This window comes from Hemicordylus capensis, chromosome 6 (assembly GCF_027244095.1).
Source record: "Hemicordylus capensis ecotype Gifberg chromosome 6, rHemCap1.1.pri, whole genome shotgun sequence".
NCBI lineage: Eukaryota > Metazoa > Chordata > Lepidosauria > Squamata > Cordylidae > Hemicordylus > Hemicordylus capensis.
In genome coordinates, this window is record NC_069662.1 from 104,552,802 (window position 1) to 104,575,083 (window position 22,282).

The 22,282-nt window shown below is 44.0% G+C and overlaps 1 protein-coding gene across 1 annotated transcript in view; it reads right to left on the minus strand.

The window, feature by feature from the left end:
* The window catches only part of STT3B (STT3 oligosaccharyltransferase complex catalytic subunit B), a 79,450-nt gene extending 64,258 nt beyond the window's left edge, over positions 1-15,192 (minus strand). Inside the window, exon 1 of the mRNA XM_053260514.1 lies at positions 14,450-15,192. Within this exon, the coding sequence (XP_053116489.1) occupies positions 14,450-14,736 (287 nt within the window). The 5' untranslated portion in view covers positions 14,737-15,192. The remainder of the gene's footprint in view (positions 1-14,449) is intronic.
* Positions 15,193-22,282: the final 7,090 nt, after the last annotated feature.

Sequence of the window (22,282 nt, forward strand, 5' to 3'; positions counted from 1 at the left end):
AAGAAGAGTTATGTTCATGGAAGGGATCCTTCCACAAACAAAAAGGGTCCCTGTTTGAAATATATCTCCTTCCATGAGCAGAAGGTGTTTCCAACAAAGTACCACTCGGCCAAAGGTTTGGATGCAACCCCACTGTGTAAACTTTTAAGAAGTGTTTGAATAAAAGAATTTACACAGAAATATTTGAATCGGTTTGAATGGAAAGCACTTAAGCTTATCCCAATAGTTCCTTGTTCAGGAGGAAGGAAATCTTAGGCTACAACCCATTAAGGAGCCTTGCAGGGAGGAATACACCTTAACATTTGCTTCCCAGGGATGGCTGCTGCCCAGTGGTGAGAGCCTGTGTAGTTGTCTGCTGTTGTCAGCCTGCCAGCCTGTGTGCCTCCTAATGTGTGGGGCTATGGCTGCTGCCCTGGGGGTGAGTCTGCAGTTCTTGAGGACTATCACCCTCGTTGCCCACCTGAAGTGGCTACCCCAAAGGTGAACCGCCACAAGACAGCAACCCTTTTATAAGCTCAGAAAGATGGCTAGACTAGGCAAAGGGTTGCTGTCTTGTGGCGGTTCACCTTTGGGGTAGCCACTTCAGGTGGGCAACGAGGGTGAGGGCCAGGTTGTATTATTTTAGCTTTTGTTGTTTTTAGGTCCTGGGTGTTTCAGATGTGTCTTGCCTGGGAATGGGGAGACAGGGGATGTGTCCACTGACTATGGGGTGGCTATTCCGTAGTGGTGGGGAATAGAGGTTGGCAGGTCAGTGAGTAATTACAGGGGAAGGGAAGTCAGAAATCTATTAGCTGTTTCCGATTCCAGTTATCCTGCCAGCTCCTTGATCTTGGGGAGCAGTGCCAACCTACCACAGACCCTCAAGACACATCTGTTTACCCAGGCATTTAATTAGATACTGTTTTAACTGTTTGATTTTTAATAGTTTTAAAGTTTTAAATTTTAAATTGTTGTAATGTTTTAACCTTTTTATTTGTTGCTTTTATTGTTTCATTGTAAACTGCCCAGAGACTAGCATTTTGGGCAGTATATTAATATGTTAAATAAATAGATAAATAAATAGGCTCATTTTAACATGGTGATTCTTTTTATTTAGCAGGGGGAGTGTAACTGGCCCTATCCACCCCCAGCACAGTACCTCCAGTGACTGTTGCTGGTGTCTGTCTTATGTTTCTTTTTAGACTGTGAGCCCTTTGGGGACAGGGATCCATCTTATTTATTTGTTATTTCTCTGTGTAAACCGCCCTGAGCCATTTTTGGAAGAGCGGTATAGAAATCGAATGAATGAATTGAATCCCCACCGCCAATCAAATACAAACATTTACAGCTATTAAGAAAGAATCCAAGATTTGTATTGATATGGGTGCTTTAAAAAAAAAAAAGGTTATGTTTACACATACAAGACAAAACATACCAAACTAGTTCACAACCTATTTAGGATACTGGAAAATTGCCCTGAAAAACAGGTTCACAATTCTGGCTTCAAACAAAAATGGTGGTTGCCCATCAAACAAGTGTCCTTTACATTGCTCCTGTTCCTGCCCAGTAAGAAGAGGTAGAGCTGTTGGGACGGGGTGGGGGGGCTTATTTGGTCACTGCTCAGTTGCTGTTACTAGGGTGCTGGCTTAGGAGCAGTCAAAATGACAGTCTCTCATGCCTGCTTCCATTATTGCTCCTCAGGAACAGGAGATGCATATGGGATATTGCCTGCGGCTGCTGCATATTTATGTACTCAGGGCAGCATGATGAAGCAACAGTCAAGCAATATCACTCAACTCCAATATCTGCTCCCCAAGAACAAAAGGTGTGTGTGGGGGGGAGGGTGGTGGATTCAATTTGGCTGAGGTACTCTGGAGTGCTGCAGCCAAGAAATCTCATGACTCCCTTTCCCACTCAAGATCAGGAAAGAGAGGGTGAGGGGTTGTTCATTAGGTGCTGCATGACCATGGTTCTCTAGGCACCTTGGCAAGACAGTACTTTTCTTTCAACTTCAAAGCTGGCTAAGGGACAGAGACTGCCACACAACTGTTGGAATGATCCCCACTCCTTCCAGAGATCCTATGTTAGAAGAATGGCTGAGGGTTGTCATGTTTGCCAGATGGTGGTACCACAGTAAGTGTGGTGGACAAAACTGTGGAAGCTTGCTTAGAAGGTTTTCCTATTCATAGTAGTCTTTTTTTAAATAAAGAAAACTTACCTCACTGTATAATCACTTACATTACTGTTCTACCCTTCATTCTCCCAAACTTGGGACAGAAAACACCTTGTTTTCATAACAAATGTGTCCTGAAGAGAACTAACAATTCATATCCTGGAACTATTTTCATGGTCTGTGTTGACATAGCCTTGGTAGTAGTTTTTGACTGACCTACTGGAGCATCACCCCCCTGATAGTGCCCTGACTAATAGTGCATGCTTTAAAGCTGAAGTTAGAGGAAAAGGTGACTACACTCTAAAAGGTCTTGACTATTATGATTACCAAGCTTATAAGCTTTGGAAATCACAAGGTAATCCTGGGGAAGACTGCCCTAAACCAGCAGAAGTCCATGAAGTAGCTGGTTGCGCACAGTGTGAAAACACAAGAATGGCATGTTGAACTAGTAACCAGACGTGAAGTTGTCAAACCAAAGGGAATAGGTTTGATTAACTGATAACACTGGAGTCTGGAGATGTAGATGGGATAAACTGGGCATCTAGGTGCTCTGTTGGTACTTCTGCACTCTGAGGCAGGAACCCTTTGACTGTAGTTGTGGAAGGTCATCAAAGGTTGGTGATGGAACTTGGCATCAAAGTGTTACTTGCTTTGAAACTGAGAGAACTGGGGTATTCAACACTGAAGGAATCTCTTGGTGCTGATCTGTCAGTGTCGAAGGAGCTGGTGACTGTATTGGAGTCAGTGCCAGAGAGATTGAAGTCTGGAGTCAAGTGGACAATGGTATTGTTGGCAGTGTTCCCTCTGACAGGGATTCCCAGATGTTGTTGACTACAACTCCCAGAATGTCCAGCTGCAATGGCTTGTGCTTGGGGATTATGGGAGTCGGGGATGTTGGTGGCTTCGGTGTCGAACTTGTTGATGTCAACTGGTCCTCCAATGCCATGGCTAGATCCAATGTCAAGGTTTTCTTAGGCCAAGTACTTAGTAGTATAGCCTGCAGCCCCAGTGGCAAAAGGGTTTTGTCCTCTGCCCTGTCCAGACTTGTATATCTCTTAGGTGTTAGAGCCGAAGAACTCCCATTTAAAGAATGGCTTTTCTCTTTCGCCTTCTTATGATGGGATGAAGAGCGTCCCAGTGGTTTCAGGGGCTTAAAAGTCTGTGGATCTTTTGTGGATGCTGAGGATTTAGACTGTTCATGCTGTGCAGCTCTTGGCAGTGTCAATACTGACTTTGATGTTGAGGGAGCTTGCCCTCCCAGAGTCGGACTCAGAATGTCATCACAGAGAGCGGTGCACGCTGGGTGACTCTCGGCCAGTCACTTCTCTCTTAGCCTAACCTACACCACAGGGTTGTTGTGAGGAGAAACTTAATTGTGTACACCGCTCTGGGCTCCTTGGAGGAAGAGTGAAAAATAAATGTAATAAAATAAAATAGTTTGTTTAGAGAAGGATAAACATATCTTACACTTTGCGGTATTGTGCCATTCCCCCAGGCAAGTTAGGGAGGAGTCATGGAGGTCCTGGGAAGGCAATTTAGCCCCACATTCAGAGCACCGCTAGAAAGATTGTTCCCTTTTTCGAAGACATGTCCATTTAGAGTAGTCAGCATGGATTCTGAGTCTAAAACTGATAATCTGTTCATTTAAAGGGTGATCTGTAAGAATAGTCAGATAGGATTCTGTTGTCTTTACACAAACAAACAAACAAACAAACAAACAAACAAACAAACACCCTAAATATTAAATAAGATAGATATTAAATAAATAAATAAATAATTTAAAGAACTCCAAAACAACAACTGATTCCAAGCAAGGAGCAACAGCCTACAAAGTTTGAATATGAAGGCAGTCAGAAAGGAACTGAACTTATGCAAGATGGTGTCCCACTTGCCTTAAATACCAACTACACTGACAGCATGGGGCAGAGTACAGGCACCATGAGGAACGTTAGCATTCGGCCGTGAGGTTCCTGCACAGGCGCAGAATCCATTATTTATGACTGGTAACAGATCACAATCTAGATCTGATATTGTGTGCTACTAACCTATAACACAATTGTACTTGCAAGAAACACAAAGTAAAGCCCAATTCCATTCATATATACAATCAAAGCCACAGGAAACCAAATATAAGATCACTTTTGTTGATCAACTGAAAAATTGCGGTATATGAATTCACAAATGCAATTTCATTGCTTTGTCCAGAACAAATCCAAAGGCACTTTGTAAATGAATGGTTGATCTGACCAATATGTCTGTGTCTAATACCCATTTGGTGAAAGCAGGGTGGATTTGATTTAAATCAAACTGATTTAAATCACGATTTAAATCACTAGCAGGGTGGATAAAAATCAAAAAAATCTGATTTAAATCAAAAAAATCGGATTTTTTAAATTTAAATCGGATTTTTTTTATTTAAATCAGATTTTTTTTATTTTTATCCACCCTGCTAGTGATTTAAATCATGATTTAAATCAGTTTGATTTAAATCAAATCCACTCTGGGTGAAAGCCTTCTTCATAACCATTTATGCTAACAGCTGATGAAAGGCCAGTATATCCAGTTCAGAGAATAATGTAGAAAATCCAAAAGCCAGGTGCCATAAGAACCACTATGAGAAACTATTTATAATGGGAATTTTAAATATCTGTGAGGATTTAGTTATTCTTATAATATGCTTAACAGCAGTAGTCTACTTTAAGGACTGATTTATTAAAAGTAAAGTTCAAGTAAACAATTCTAGGAGCTCATATGTTAAACTAATTGCTTTGGCTACACACTAGAAGCACACACACTACCACCACACTGAAAATAGTTTTTGTGCTAACTATAATGATAATTAACTTATTCCTTTATGAAAAAGGAAATCCCAAGCAAAACCATTGAGGACAGCTGGACCACTGACTAAACAGACCAAATCACTACTACAGAAAAATGTTAGAAACCTGATCATATGAACATGGTTCATAACATACAGCCAAGAGGAAGGTTCCAACCCTGCAAAAATCTAAATACAAATATACAATGCAAGAGAAGATACCGGTAGCAAAAGTATCAATAGAAAAAATATACTGGGAAGCCCATGTTAGTATCTTACAATGTTAAGATCAACTGCATCAACCAATACATCAAAAATGTAAAAGAAGGCAAGGACTGAAGAATACACTTGTAACATTTTGTGGCTCACCAGGAATTAAGGGTTAGTATTCATTTCAAATGAACTAATGAAAAGATGTAAAACTATTCTGCACAGTGAAAAGATGTAAAACTGCATTGTGCACAAGGCATGGGTACAAGAACATAATGATAGCTACATGTATCAACTCTGTCCTAATTGTTCATTAAATATATGTGGAACCACAAAATTCAAAGGAAAAATCCAGTAGGTCATATCAAAGCCACCTAATGGCGCAGCGGGGAAATGGCTTGACTACCAAGCCAGAGGTTGGCGGTTCGAGTCCCCGTTGGCATGTTTTCCAGATTATGAGAAACCTATATTGGGCAGCAGCAATATAGGAAGATGCTGAAAGGCATCATCTCATACTGCACGGGAGAAAGCAATGGTAAACCCCTCCTGTATTCTACCTAAGACAACCACAGGGCTTTGTGCTCGCCAGGAGTTGACAACAACTCGATGGCACACTTTACCATATCATCAAAAGATTAATGTAGGTGTACTTATCATAGGGCAGGGCTCAATAAATCCCAGGTGCCAGGGAACCATGGTGTCTAGAAATTTAAATATGGTGTCTGCTCAATAATATTTAGAGGTAGAGTTATTTGATAACATCTTAATTTGGTAAAGGTTACCCTGTTTGTTCTAAATATGTTACTTAAAGGGGATAAAGAGAAGCCCCTTTAATCTTCCCCCTCCACAATATCCACCAAGTAGCGATTGTCTGGCTCCTAAGTAATTTTAAAAAATGCTCAAGGCTTCTTATAGAGCAGGTGCAGTTCTCCAAATATCCTCTGAGATCTTTTTCAGGATTATGAATAATCTGAAAATGCTGCACTAGCTGAACTTCTTGTTTCCAGTTTTGATTTTGTTTAATAATCTTGACTTTTGGTAGTCTATTTTGCCTACAAAAAGCAAATTTCAAGGGCATATAATCACATAAACATAGTATTTGGGAAGGACCTCATTACTTCCTATCCTGAATATTGATGAACACCTTCAGAGATAAAGAATTGTGGTGTACTGAGCAAGTATAACATCTGAAGTAAAAACTAACACTGATTGCTTTAGAAATAAAGTAGTGTAAGAATGTGCAGTGGTCCACTCCCCATATTTTCCTTAAAACAGCACATCCCATGTCAAACAGGAAACTGCTTTTTAAGAGCCTGCTCATTTCAAAAGTGATTTGCTGTGTAACATAAGGGACTGCTCTTCAACAAATGCAAAGGAGACAGGCTCATGGAACTCGCTGCATGGCTCTTTGGGTCCCAGCCACTGAACCCATTTACAAATGTATCTTGATTTTTCTATTATTAGCAAAGGTGATTCTGTATTCAGCATCCTGCAACTCTGACTGTATATATGGAAGAAATTCAGACTTATGTTTGTTGATACAGTATTATTTATTTATTTATTATATTTGTACACTACCCCAGACTTATGTGTCTGGATGGTCTACAACAAATAGAACAAATTAGAACAAAAATTAAAACATTAAAAGAGTTTAAATCACAATTCTAGTTAACAGCTTGGGTGAATAAATGTGTATTTAAAGGCTCTTATTTAAGCAGGGAACACATTCCAAAGTCTCAGGGCAGCACCAGAGAAGGCTCGTTCCCGAGTCGCCACCAGACAAGCTGAGGGCAACTACAAACGAACCTCTCCGGATCATCTCAAAGGGCAATGGGGATCATAGCACCCCGGGCCTAAGCTGTTTAGGGCTTTATATTATAAACAGCACCTTGTATTTTGTCTGGAAACATATTGGTAGCCAGTGTAGTTCTTTTAATATAGGAGTAATATGGTACCTTTGTGATGACCTAGAGACCAACCTGGCTGCCACATTTTGCAGCAATTGCCGTTTCTGGACTACAAACTAAGGCAGCCCACATAGAGTGCATTGTAGGAGTCAAATCTGGAGGCTACCAGCATATGTACTACTTTTTGAGGTGGTTTATCTAAAGAAATTGACACAGCTGGAATAGCAGCTAAAGCTGACACAAAGCACCTCAGGCCACTGCCTCAACCTGACTCACCAGAGAGAAGTTTGGATTCAGAATTTTAATCAGTTTTATAATTAAAATGTACACTTTGCTCCCCACTACCCCTGTACTCCAGTCTGAAGTATACTTCTCTTTTCCTTAGTTTACTTTGGGGGAGGTGTTTTTTCCTAATGCAGCTCCCAACTTCCACGCTTCCAAGGGAACTATATGCTGCTGTGGTGTGAGAACCACGTCAAAAAGCCTTATTCAAACCTGTCCATGGTCTTGATATATTGCTGCTTCAGCACTATTTTAAGGACTTTTCCTTCACCATATGAGCCTAGCTAATTACTAATCACAATGTTATGTCACCATGTGGCCAATCAGATTTTGCTATATAAGTGTCACTAAGGGCTAGCAATGCCCTCACATTGCCCAAACTTTGCAAGGTGGGAAAGAGGGAATATACTGTATATTTGTCAAGTCAACCGGCCAACTCTCCCTGTCTTGACATGCTATGCTAGCAGTTTCAATGCTGTGTGGCAATACTTTTGCTCTGATCCAACTGTCACATGTAATTATGCATCACTAGCAGCAGAATGTGAATGGGAATGTCAATCTAAATGCACATCCCTATTCTGCCACAACTAGTCAACATGGCTGGATTGGAGTGAGGGAACATTTCCCTGCTCCCTTGGGAACACTTTCACATCCTTTTGCAAAGGGGTGTAGAAAAGAAAAGAGTGGATAAAGGGCAAAAGAACTCATGTTCTTTTTGTACATAACCACTTTCAGCTCAGCAGTTATTTCTTTCTTACCACCCCTCTTGTTTCTGTTCTCTCTCCCCCTCTAAAGCAGCCAATTGAATGCTCTAGAGAAGATCTCAAGAAGAGGCCCTCTAAATGGATAAGAAATGACTGTTGCTATATTGTCCCCCCCTGCTCCAGCCCTTGCTGCCTCTTGGAAATATTGCAGAAAAGAGATGACAGCCAGGAGCTGCTCTTGCAACTGTGGCTCAAAGAAGAAGCCCCATCCCCCGCTACTGTAATCTGCTGCCAGGTAATTACTGGTGACCATTTTCTTGGGGACTATTTACACTGGGCCTGCTGCAGCTTTAGGAGACACTAGCAGCTGTACCAGACACTGCTTTTAACCACATGTAAACTGCTTTGAGATCACCTTAAGTGGCACAGTGGGAAAATGACTTGACTAGCAAGCCAGAGGTTGCCGGTTCGAATCCCCACTGAATTCACCTGAATGGGAAAACAGGGACATGTTGGCAGGTATGCATTCTGTTTCTAATTTCTGCTGAGCCTGTCTTGTAGCAGGTGACTTCTGGAAACAGTTAATTTTGAGAACGTGGAGAGCATAGTTTATATTCTAACCACACCTGATTCTAGATACTATAAGTTATACTCTAAGGTATCCTACTGAAAGGTTTTTCTGATATCTACCATGGCACAGTGGGGAAGTAACTTGCCTAGGGAGCAAGAGGTTGCTGGTTTGAATCCCTGCTGGTATGTTTCCCAGATGATAGGAAACACCTATATTGGGTAGCAAGGATATAGGAAGATGCTGAAAAGCATCATCTCATACTGCGCAGGAGGCAGCAATGGTAAACCCCTCCTGTATTCTACCAAAAGAAAACCACAGGGCTCTGTGGGCGCCAGGAGTCGAAACTGACTTGACAGCACATTTTGCCTTTAAACTGCTTTGAGAGGCATTGGCCTGAAAAGCAATATCCAACTCAAACAAATTTATCAAAAGCACCATGCAAAGAACTAGACCAGATTGGTTTATGGCTTTTACATAAGACATTATCAACAAGGTACTGAAACTGCTCTCTGCCCTAACCAACCACAATGTCTGGGACAAGAAGCAGGATTAGCTCCACTCTCAACCATGTCTCAAACATGGTTGAGAGTGAAGCCAGTTTACTTTGTCCAATATATCTTAATGGGAGCCGCCTACTCACTGTATAAGCCTATACCTGTACTAGATTGTTTCATGCAACACTATCCTAAGCATGTTTACTCAAAAGTATATCCGACTGTGTTCAACGGGGCTTACTTCCAAGCATGTGTGCTTAAGACTGCAGCACCCTGGGAACGGATAATACAATACAACACTGACTAAAGAACAGGTCTCTGAAAGCAATCAGTGAAATGCAAGTATTTTTAGCCAAAGTTAGTATTCAGTATGATTAAACTTTCAACTTTGTCCCATACTAAAAGCAAAATTTGTATTGTGACTGCGCTCATTAGTAAAAAGTATAGTTATTTCTTCTGAATGTACACAGAACATAAACCTCCATGTCCAAAACCATTTAACATACTGAGATTAGGCAGTCTTCAAAATACTAAGTACTGAAATGCACAAATTCAGGTATTTTATTTAAAATGCCTCTTTTGTGCAGTCTGAAGACGACAGGTTATAGGGCACAGTACAGATGAAAACAATGTATTTTAATGTCCATTAATTATTTTTTCCTGTACCCAAGATAACCACAGTTGTTTGTAAATAAGTTTATAAACCAAATTTTAACTCTGTCCTCTGAACGAAACAATTAGAGCAATCAACACGATGCTTTGAGCAAAAGGAAACAGCACAATCGGCTGCACATACACACCATAATACTAAAGTATCTGAAAGTAAATTGGCATTACCATTTTTATCCTGCTCTTTCAAGCTATATTTCTATGAGATTAGCACCCTCAATCTGTCCCTTGCCTTTGGGCACATGCTACATGTATCCACTGAAACAATGGCTGAAATAGCTACATGTTTTTTGAACCAGCTGTACCTGTAGCATACACACAATTAAAAGCCACAGCTGTTTCAAACAAAACGTAATGAAGATATGAAGCTGCCTTGTACTGCATCAGACCAATGAGGCACCTTTCAAAGTGGTGATCAGTGATCCCTCCAAGGCGTGCGCTTGCTCACACATTTTTTTATGTCCGCTCAGTTAATTTTAGATCCCGCTCAGGTTGAATCGGGAAGACCCCACCCTAAATGCAGGTGCGCACACACTGCCTTGATACTGCTGCCAAGAACAAATCTAATTCCGCACACAGATTTTTTTAAAAAAATAGAGATAACACTGATGGTTATTCTTTTATATTTAGCAGGGGGAGAACAATTGGCCCTATCTAGCCCCAGCACAGCATCCCTGCAGTGGCTGCTGCTGCTGTCTACCTTATGTTTCTTTTTAGAATGTGAGCCCTTTAGGGACAGGGATCCATCTTATTACTTTATTATTGTTTTCTCTGTGCAAACCGCTTTGGGAACTTTTGTTGAAAACTGGTATACAAATATTCATTTGTTTGTTTGATCTATCTAGCCCAGTATTGTCCTCTGACTGGCAGCAGCTTTTCAGTTTAAGGTTGGATGTTTGATAGGTGGTTTGTCAGATAGCAGTTTGAGGCTGCTATCAGAATGACATGTTAGAGGACAGTGGGAGAACCATGGCTCAGATCTCTTTGTTGTTTCCCTTCCGAAAGGTAAAAGAAGCTTGGAGATGTGGGGTAAGAGAAGAAGAGAATCAGATCAGGGCTGAAATACTAATGAGAAGAAGTTTTATACTCCCCCCCACTTCTTATGCTGTTTGCCCAGTTCAAATCTGCACACAACTAGTATTTGTCCTACAGATGACACACAGGGCAGGATTTAACCCTTTACGTCATTGTTTTTTGGTGATGTGATTTCTACCCCACTTCTCAACTAGCTACTACTTCTGCAGAAAGATATACAGGTGGAAGATCCTCCTGCACTAAAACAAACAGATCTTGGGAAAGCCTCAAATCAGAAAGACTGCACAGGGGAAAGAGTTGCTTCCCCAGCACTGTGCTCCTCCCGCCACCCAACTGCTTGCCTGAATGGTGGTTTTTACTTTTTCAAAAAGCAGATGTTCCAATCACAACTCTTCATGTTGCATTTAGTTTGGACCCTAAATCTTCCTAACCTGGAACTCCAGGGACTAAATGTGAGACCTTCCCACATGTAAATGTACTGTAGTCTCATAAAATCCTCTTTGGCTCTAGGAGTAAGCCTAAAAATCTAGGAGCTAGATTGCCCTCTAGACCATGGGGGAGATGAAACTCGACACTCACCCCCAGCAATGCCCTCAGCATCATGGGGTGGTGGTGGTGGAGGACTCACCTCCTTGCTTGCTTCCTCCTCTTGGTTGGGTCAGTCCACTGCCTACCTGAGCCAGCAGGATGTGGCCAGGAAGAGGAAGAAACAAGCAATATGAGGGCAGGTTGCTCCCTCCTCTTCCGAGTTGCATCTGTCTGGCTCAGGTAGGCAGTCAGCTGATATGACCCAGAAGAGAAGGTAGCAATCTGCTCCTAACTTGCTTGTTCAATCCTTCTGGTCTTACCTCTCCATCGTCTGGTTGAGGCATCACACTTAGGTTTCCAGGTGCCATGGCAAGCTGGCACTTGGGAGTTGTCAAGCCCTGCTCTACCCACTGAGATATGGCCTCTCCCAGGACCTAAGCAGTGTGCACACAGACCTGTGGCACATGGTGTTCCCTCTAACAGGGGTTCCCAGATGATGATGTAGTCAATAACATCTGGGCATCCCTGTTAGAGGGAACACTGGTGGCACATATTAATTAAAAATTTTTTAATTTTTACTGTATACATACATGCTACTGGTCTGCAATGTGTACCTGTCAAAATGTATTCATTACATCCGTATCCTATCCCCCCAAAACAGATCAAGGCAGAATACATGATCTTATTCCAGTTTATCTTAATCCTGTGAGGTAGATTAGGCTTTGATACAATAAATATGCTAGTGCAGGAAACACTGGCCTGAAATCACCAAAAAGGTTTCACTGCCACGTAAGGATTTGAATCCAGATATTTTTTTTGTTAGAGTCAACCTTCTGTTCCACTGCATCACAGTGGTACAACAATTATGCACTAACAGGCTGACTGAAGTGGGTCAGAGATATGTTTCTACAGGTTTGGGTAAAAAAAAAAACATTTTAAAAAGCTGTTCTGCCTCTGTTGCACTGCTCAAAAAGCAACTAATAGCAATTTTAAAATTACTTTCACAATATCAAAGTTCAAAACCTAAGTAAGGCACAGAATAGAACTCCAGTCAGAAGTCTGGTTAAAAAGAAAAGTCCTTTTGAAAAGAAAGGACATAATTGTCCTAACCTCTATTAGGAAGCAGTTCTACACCTTTTTAACAGCTACTGTGAAAGTTCTACTCTGAGCTATCATTGTTCATACTTTCCAGACAGCACAGAGAAAGCCTGCTAACTGGACTTCATTGGCAAATGAGGAGAGATGGACATTAAGGTGTGAGAGTCCAAGGCTGTGCAAGGCTTTAAAAATCAAAACCAACACTTTGAACTGTGCTCAGAAGCAAACTGCCAGCCAATATAGTTTGCACAGAAAAGGCTGAATATGATCTCGCTATCCAACATGATTGGATAGGTGCACAACAATGTTCTGCAAGGAACAGTCATCAAAGGACCAACACAGTGTAAATGGCATCCTTCTCAAGTCCACCAATTCAATTAATCCCACCCAGTCAGCAATGTGGAATGGCCACATGGTTGGCTAGAACATCATGGGAATAGAACAGGTGACGCAATCCACTATATGGGAAAAGACATGCACAGCTCCATACAGTTGGATGGCAGGAGATGTTACTACAATCATCTCATGCTAGAAATGCAGAATCAGAAGCGCATGAAGCTTCCAGTGAAAAACCCTGCAAGTTACACCTGTCAGCACATCAAAGATGAATTGTCCTGTTACAAAATGTAATAATTTTAAAGCCAAACAATGCAATATGGGACTCGTCAGCATAAAAAGCACTCATCCTGAGTGTGCAGAAACTGACACTGAGATTTGCATTTGTCCCAGCGGAGTTGGCAAAAATCTAATGTATCTAAACTCATACAAGTTCTATAGTTGAGACATGGCCATATGATGTTCCAGGGAAGTGGGACTTCCACCCCTAGGCTTATTTACTTAGAAGCAAAACAAAATTCTATGAGAGACTCCTGCAAAGAGTGACCACACTCCTAACAAAGACGTGCCCATAAAGCGTTATAATATGAAGAGCCTATTCTTTTTTTCCCCTTCTGGTCTACTTCTTGCTGTTACCAGCAATAGTTTCCTGCTATCCCTGCAACTTTCTGATTACCTCCGATGCCCCAAATCGCATTTTGCAGATACTCTCCTGAGATTTTGCTTAGCACAGTTCGCAATTTGTTCTCTGGGGAAGCAGAAAGATAGTAAGAGCAAAAAGCTAGCTTCTACTGGGATTACACCGATTTCCCCAAACGCTCTACATAAGATTGCAGCGTTGGCTTCGCAGATATTCCGCTTACCAGTTACGGCATCGCAAGCCACCTGTACAGTATATGGTACGCACTGTCTTTCTCAAGCTTCTTCGCCAGCGTCCCATCAGCAGTCTATTGCAAACCGCCGCCGCCCCCCGCCCCATGACCGAAGCATTTACGCGGGCGCTGCCTTCTTTTCCGTCTTCCTCTTTCATTCACACACACGTCTGTCGTCTATGCCGCAGAGGCGATGAGAGCCGGCACTGCACAAGTTTGCTGAATGAGTCGATGAAGCAGACTCCGGGCCTCTCTTCCCTGGATCAGACAGCACTGAAGTGGTAGGGCTGCCACCCACCCCGTACAGGAGAAAGCAGAACTCAGGCACACGGGAGCAGAAAGACGAGCTCCGAGTCTCACCCTGTCCTCCACGCAGCGCCTGTTGGCCCTGCCACCTTCAACCCACAAAGCCAACCCCAGAACCTCCACCCGCCCCAAACCGGCCCCGCCGCCTAACACTGGTTTCCACAGATCGCACCGTCACCTCCCCCCAATCTCGACCCCTCCCGTCCTCAGATCCCCTTATGCCCTACTTTGCACCTCACCCGCCCTTCCAGTACCTGGGCTGCAGTCCCCAGAAGGCGCCCCCCCCCCCACCGCCCCAACACCTCTTTCCCTTCTTCCACCCCAAGCCACGCTCCCGTCGGCCCGCCTCACTCCGCCGCCGGCTCGGTCCCTCATGCAAGCCCATCATCCATTATGGGGGCCACATCTCCGTCGGGGGCAGAGGAGAGCCCCCTTCCGCCTCCTCCTCCTCCCGCGAACTCTCTTACCAGGGGTCGAACTCGTGAATGATGCTCTCGAAGCGAATGACGGCGAAGAGCCTGGAGCTGAAACCGGCCAGCCAGGCCAGGAACAGGATGGTGAAGGAGAGCAGCGACTGCCAGCCCGCCGGCTGCGACAGGCCCCCCGACAGGCCGCCTCCACCCGCCGGGGGCCCGCCGCCGGTCGCCGCCGCCGAGGAGCCTCTGCTGTTGGCCAACGCTTGGGAGCCGGAGGAGGAGTTGGAGGACGAGGCGGCGGGCTTGTGCTTGTGGTCGGGGGCTGAGTGTTCCGCCATGTTGCTCCGCGGGCTCCTCGCTGTCTCTCCGCCTAACGCGCGGGCGGGCGAAGGGGGAGGAGGAAGAGGAGCAGAGCCCGCCCGTCCCCTCAGCGCGCTTCGGGGAGGGAGGGGGGGAGCTAAGGCGGCTATGCCTTCCCGCGCCCCCTTTCACGGGCGACTGCTGCCTCTGCCCCCTCCGCCTTCTCCTGCCGCCGCCTCTTTCTTCCGAGCCACCCAGGAACTGCCGCCCGATGCCGCCGCCAACATCCCAGTGCGGCTCGAGGCAGAGACAGGCGCGAGACCCGAACCGCGCGCGCGCGCGTGCGAGAAAGAAATGTACAGGGAGGGCGGAGGAAGGAGAGGGGGTGTGGCTAAGCGAGGGGGGCGGAGCGAGGCGCTTCCGTATGAGACTGATCAGACTAGGGAGAGTGCCCGGTAGAAGGTGTTAACCGGGGCGCAGCAAACCGTTGAGCGCAGCGCGTGAAGGGGAAAAGGAATGGTTAAATAAGGCGGGCCACCCGGGCAGCCAATGACATTCACAGTAGAGGGGCGGGGCCGAGAGTGAAGCTTTTCTGCTCCCCCTCCTTTCGCCCCCTCAGGAACTCCCGAACAACCTGTCAGAGAACGACAGGTACTTCAAAGGGCAGCCCTGTAACCAATCAGGCCCACGAGCCGGAGGGCGCGGAAGAAGGAAAGAGGCGGATTTATCGGTCTCCACCAAAGAGAAAGGGGTGTGCTAAGTGGAAGGATGTGATTGGCGAAGGCTTCCACCATTGGCGGACTGAGATGAGGGTGTTTTTTTTGCCCTTTAATGTCACGTGAGGTGAACGGGAGCGTTGGATTTCAAGGCAAGCATCTTTGCAGGGGGGCTGCAGTGCTTCCGTTGAGGAAATCCTAGCATGCAATGGGATCTGCAGCAAGCGGACGCGCGCTGCATACTGGAACTTGTAGTTTTAAGGGCCTTTGCTTTGAGTCTGTCAAATTCTTCGCTTAGCTCCATACACACACGCCTGGTTTTGTAAAGCTGGCTTATAAAGTGAAATGGCCGTAGAGCTCAGAAGAAGGCTTTTGTGAGATTCTGAAAACGCTGCTTCCTAAACTTAGAAAGCATATGAAAAACGCCCTGGGACTGTGCTGTTATGTGCATTTACTTGGGAGTAAGTGGAAACCCTGGAGAGCATTCAAACTAGTTAGCCATAAGTTCCATTGAAATCAATGAAACAAGTTAGTCATGACTACCCCATTAATTTCAGTGAGATTTAGTTATGACTAACTTAGACTGAATGGTTGTCTGGAAGCAGAGTTGAGCTGGGTGAAGGCAAATAAACTAAAACACCTCCACATATGTTTGATACGTGGATGCTGCGTGGTCCACTTTGCCTAGGAATTGACATTCATTCTGTTCTTGACAGGGGCATGGTTCTCCAACAAGGTCATTTTCACACTTTGAGGCTGCTCCTTGATTCTCAAGTTGCAGCAGTGGCATGGAATGCTTGTTTGACACTATATGCTTGTATTTTATCCACACCTTCTCTCGCAAACAAAGACCTTGCCACTATAATACATAGCCATGATCACCTCTTATATGGATTACTATGATGTCCTCTGTGTGGGGCTGCTTTTGTATTGTGTTCAGACACCATGACTAGTTCAGAATGCAACAGCCATGGCCCATGGGTTTGGCTGCTCATCTAACATCTATCCAAAAGGAATTGCCTGTTTATTACTATACTTTGTTACCAAGATCACTTCAAAGTGCTGAGGTTGACCTTTGAAGTCATACTGTACATTATTTCAGATCATCAGAAGGAGCTTCTCATGTGTACACTCCAGTGGGTCAATATTTGCCAGGGAGGTCTGAATGTCCCCTGCTTTCAGGAATCCAGACCCTGGAGGAATGCCAAGGGGTTTCTTGGTTGTGGCAACCAGTCTTTGGAACTTCCTCCCTAAGAACTTTCACCTGGGCGCTTTCCTGATTACACTCTGTTCAGCAGGAAAATGCTTCGGCTTGGCAGGATCGTTTTGAAAACGTAAATAGCTTGCGCAACCCTCCTACAATGGGAAAACACAGCTATTTATTGGTGACATACATGCAGTGTTGAAGGACTAAAACAGAAGGATAATATCTGACAGAAGGCCTTGGAAATATGAACAGCACCTTGCTGACAGTATAGGGATTGTGATGTCAAAACACAGGCAGTACGGAAGCGGAAGCACACTACAGTAGTGACACTGTTGTAGCGTGTAATCTGGAAAACAGCCTGGCGGATTCTCTCCTGGCTTTTACAAAACTGGCCCAAAACTTACTAATGGACATTGTTGTTTTAATTCTGCACTTTGTTTTGCTGTATCTTGCTGTGTTGGTGAATTTTTTGTGTGATTTCATGACTTTATCATAAATTGTGGTTTGTTTTATACTGTAACCTTTGAGAGCCCAATTTTAGTCTAATCAAAAGGATATACATTCTAAAATAAGTAAGTATTCTCTCTCTCTCTCTCTCTCTTCTCAAAAAATGTATGAAGGACTGGGCTGTTAAAGTCACTTTACTAAATTGTTTGTCCTAATAAATGACAACTATCTTCCTTGAGTTTCAGTAAGGAGAATTCAGGCAAGCAAACATGATTTTTACAAAATGTTTTAAAAGGGTAATTGCAGGTCTATGCAATTACATTCTACTTTCCTTTGCTACCTATGAATGACGTTTATGTTCCACTTTCCCACCATGTAGGTCTGAATTGTTTTTGGTCTCAGATTCTTTGACAAGTAGATTGGCTCCCTAGAACAGACCAACAAACTCCCTCACCTATGCCAGAGTTCTGCTCTGGAGGGTCACACCCGTGAGCCAGTACCTTGTGGCACCTCACCCCCTACCCCCAGTGATGCATCAGCAATGGCAGTAGAGCAAAGAGCAAGCTCTCCCTAAGGCAGATAAATCCACCAGTTCTTTCCAGAGGCAGATGGCTTGATGGCAGGCAGGCAGACAGACTCCTCATAGGAGGGGGTTTGATGGAATTGCCTTCCTTCCTTGCCTGTGCCAGTGGCAGTTCTGGCTGTCTTAGCCAATGGGACAAAGAGCAAACCCTCCATGGAAGCACCAACCCAATTCCTAACCAATCTAGCAGTAGAGCAAATAATGGTCTGGGTGCTTCCAGACTAGGCACTTACTCTGCATTGCCACTCTTAGTAGTTCACTCATTTTTTGCAGGGCATCTCCATGATGACATCAGTGAACCATTTATCCTATGGACTTAGGCTGCTTCACTTTCTTTGAGGAGCTCAGGTTTTTTTTTTTAAGAGTGGAACAACATCACCATTCTGTCCAGTTGTTAAAAGAAAAGGTGCTATAAAGGCTTTTTGGGGCTCCTGTGCCATTAAAACTGAATGCTTCCTCCATGAGGGTTTAGCTACTTCCCTGTTCAGCATCCTTGGAAGTATGCTGAATAGCCTCAGATTTACCCCTTGAACAGCCTCTCTGAATTGCCTAACGCCTGTTTATGTTTTTGCAGGGCATGAAGGGCTTTACTTATTGCTTTTCATTATTATTTTTCTTTTCTTTTTATTCATGGAATCACACTGTAAATAGTGTAGCATTCACTTCTTTCTAGTGGGTTCCAAGGGTGTGTCTTAGCTTTTGCGTGCCCCTATAGGTTCTGCTCTCCAGGTCAGCACCAGCACAGGCAAGACAGTTGAGAAATAGCTTTCTTTTATTAGAACGAGATTAAGCAACACATAACTGACAGGGAGACACAGGAACCACTCTAGCCTCACTTCACCACACAGACAGGACTAAACTAAAGCCATGTCCACAGAATATCAAAAGGAAATGTGGCAGTTTCTTCACAAACCCCATATGTGTACACACCAGGGGCGTAACTACTATTAGGCAAGGGGAGACAGTTGTCTTCGGGCCCCACTGCCTTGAGGGGGCCCCCAGAGGCACATCACATGACTCCCCACCCATCCGTGTTGCACCCCCTATGAATTATGTTGAGTCTCTTGGAGATCGGTAGTAGCAGAGAGTAAAAAAACTAGATTCAATGTGAACTAGATATTCACTGTATTCATAATGGGAATGTGAGTGTGAGTGCACTATATATTGTGAAATGTGTTTGTGTGTGTATATCAGCAAGGGATCAATTTTAAAATCTTGTCTCTGGGCCCACTCCAACCTTGCTACGCCCCTGGTACACACACACACACACACACACACACACTTTAAATAATTATATAGAAATTATTAGAGGACATAGGCAATTAAAGTCCTGTGTTACCTGCAGAAAAAGAAACTTACATTAGCACTATTCAGAGAGGCTAGTAAAGGGGCCAACTGGAGAGTATTTAGCGCAAATCCCACAAATCCCATCCTAAGTTTGTTCAGTGTGGATGACGAATTTGAGTTGAGTTGTCTCTGATTTGCCCCTTCAATAGCCTCCTGGCCTATGAAGTGTGAGGTGTGGCCCCTTAAGGCCTTAAGTTGTCCCTTATATGGCCCATCTGTTGAATCTCTGGTTTACAGGTGGGTTCATAGGTTTTCTAATTCCTGTAGTTGGTTTGATACTCCCCCAAAGTAATTGTCTGGGCCACTTTACATTGGGGCCTGCTTTTTCCCGATCTAGTGTCATCCTCCAGTGAGGAGACAAGGACTAGTTTCTCTTCCCATGTCACTGTCTCCTAACCCCTTGTGAGGGAGGCTTTTGAAGTTCCCCAGGAAAGGCCATGAGGAGTTTGGCATCCTGCACCCCAAATCCCATGGCCCCAAGGCTCTTTTAGACTTGCCATGCTTACTTCTAATCAGGCAGGTGAGATCATTGGTCAGGGCTGGTGGATCATTTGGAGCCATGCACGTTGAACATACTTATTTCCTCTCCTTTTTTAAATGGCAGGTAGCATTATTCCACCATTAAAAAGAAGAGAAAACAAATACTTTAATGAGAAGAAATAAGTAAGTACATATGGCTGTGCAACAGAGCATCCAGTGCTGATGAATCTGCATTGCCCATCTCCCTGGTGCCAATTAGAGGTGCCCACTCCCACTGTGGTGATTTCCTCTCATTTCTGTGCAGTTCCTCATGTTTAAGAACGTAAGCACATAAGAACAGCCCTGCTGGATCAGGCCCAAGGTCTGTCTAGTCCTGCATCCCATTTCACACAGTGGCCTACCAGATGCCTCTGAGAAGCCCGCAGGCAAGAACTAAGGACATGCCCTCTCTACTTCTGTTGCTCCCCTGAAACTGGTATTTAGAGACATCTTGCCTGAAGCTGGAGGTGGTCTAAAGCCGCCAGACTAGTAGCGATTGATAGACCTGTCCTTCTTGAATTTGTATTTGTTATCAGACAAGCTGTGTTTTGGGGTAGCACAGAAAACACCCCTTCAATTTGGAAGTTTCAGCTTGTGGGCTCATGAGCTTACTTTTCACCTGCCTAAGTTTAGCAAAACCTGCAGTTGGTCAAACAGCATGAGTAAAGGTGCCCCCATTGCTCCCTCTAGCAAAAGAGATGACACTAACCAGTGAGCAGACTAGACTTGAAAAGGTGAACCAATAAAGGAAGGAAACCTCCCTTCCATCGAAGATAATGGTGGAGCATTCCTTGGAAGTCACACTAAAAAATGGTGCAATTCCTAACCTTTCTTTGAATTAGCAGTTAGCTGGCAAGGACTCAGGGAAATGATTGCATCAAAACTGGAGATGCATAATCTTATACCCCTATCTGCTCCTCAGATATGCAGTCCGGCACAGCTCCGTTCAGCCCAAGTAACACACTTTGCATTACTTCCTCTTGCCGTTGTTGGCCACGATTCACTCAGCCAGATTACGCTCAAGTAGCAATACAATCCTTTGACATTTATGGAATCTGTCACCTTCAGGGTGTGTAAAATGGTTTGGAAACTGCCTCAGGACACATTTCGAGGTATAAGTACCACTAGCTAAAACACATGGCCTCAGAGTCCTTCACTCTGAGTCTTTTCCCTCCCAACGCTTAGATTTACTATCCATAGACTCTCAAAGTAAGCAGTAGCTTTTGCCCCACACCTGCTCTAGCTCCCTCACCTTGCTACCCTACCCGTGAGGAAACCTACAAGTGCAATGAACGCACCACTGGACCAAGATTAGGTAAACTAACCTCCTGCCTCTCTGAGAAACCTCCTCGCCACCTCCCCCCCCCCCACACACACCTTCAAGCACTTTACACAGCAAGCCTTAAAGCCAGGCTCTGGTCTAAGCACCTTAGCCATGCTGATTTACCTGCAATTTAGACTTTAACCTTTGTATGTGTGCAGATCAAAGAGATGTGAACCCAAACATCCATCACCCAATATCCATGAAATGCTGCTTACTCTGAAAGAGGCCTCAATGTTCACAATTTTTGATTTCTTTTCGGCCTATCATAACATTCCTCCACTCAAACATTCTTGCAAATACATAGCCTTCATTACCCCAGAGGGTCTTTTTCAATACAAAAGACTGCCCTTTTGGATTAGCCTCTGCAGCTTTGGCATTTCAAAGAATAATGCATGCAATTTTTGAGACTACAGATGGAATTACTTACTTTCAGGATGACATTTTAGTATATGGCAAAACCATGAGAACATGATGCTAAACTGACAGAAGTCTTAAGAAAACTCTGACAAATTGGACTTACTATCTCTTCAGAGAAATGACAGTTTTGCACACTCTCGGTGACATACTTGGGATACACAATATCTCTGAGTGACGTACATCCCAAAACAGACTTGGTGAAAGCTATTCAGTAAGCACCAGAGCCACACAACAAGTATATACTTTGTTCATTTTTAGGACTTTGTGAGTATTATTCGAAATTTGTGAGACAATTTGCCTAAAAGGTTGCTCCATTGCATCTCTTTTTAAAAAAAGAATGGAGCATTTAACTGGGATGCATCTTGCAAGGCTAGTTTTAAGACTATCGAATCGGCCATTGCTGAAAGCCCTGTTCTCACTTATTTATTTTTTTTGACACTAACAGGCACACTATTGTAACCACTGATGCATCTGAATATGGTTTGGGTGCTGTCTTGACCCAGCAAAAAGGGGACAAGGAAGTTGCAGTTGCTTTTGCTTACAGAGCGCTTACTGCTTCAGAGAAGCATTGGAAAAAGAAGCTTTAACATGTTTCTGGGCAGTGAGGCCCTTCAGGACTTATTTGTGGGGCAGAACACTTTATGGTCAGACCATAAACCCTTATCTGCATTATTTAGTACTCCAGGATGAAGTCGAGCAACCCCAAATGAATCACCAGACTTATGGATTTTGATTTCCAGGTGGAATATCTTGCAAGTCTTCATCATACAACTGAAGATTGTTTATCCTTACCTCCACTTCCAGGCCAAAAGGAGATCCCAAAAGACAAGGATGAAGGAGTCGTAGTTGTGCAAATAGCTTCATCCACTCATGGTGTATTGGTTGAGGAATTAATGCAGCTCTCCTCCCACTTTTCCCTGTGGCCCTTTATGCTCCTGTTCACGTCTTCTGAATGGAAAGTAGCCCTCAGTGCTAATCAAGCGCTTACTGAACTTAAACCTTACGTAACTAATGGATGGCCATT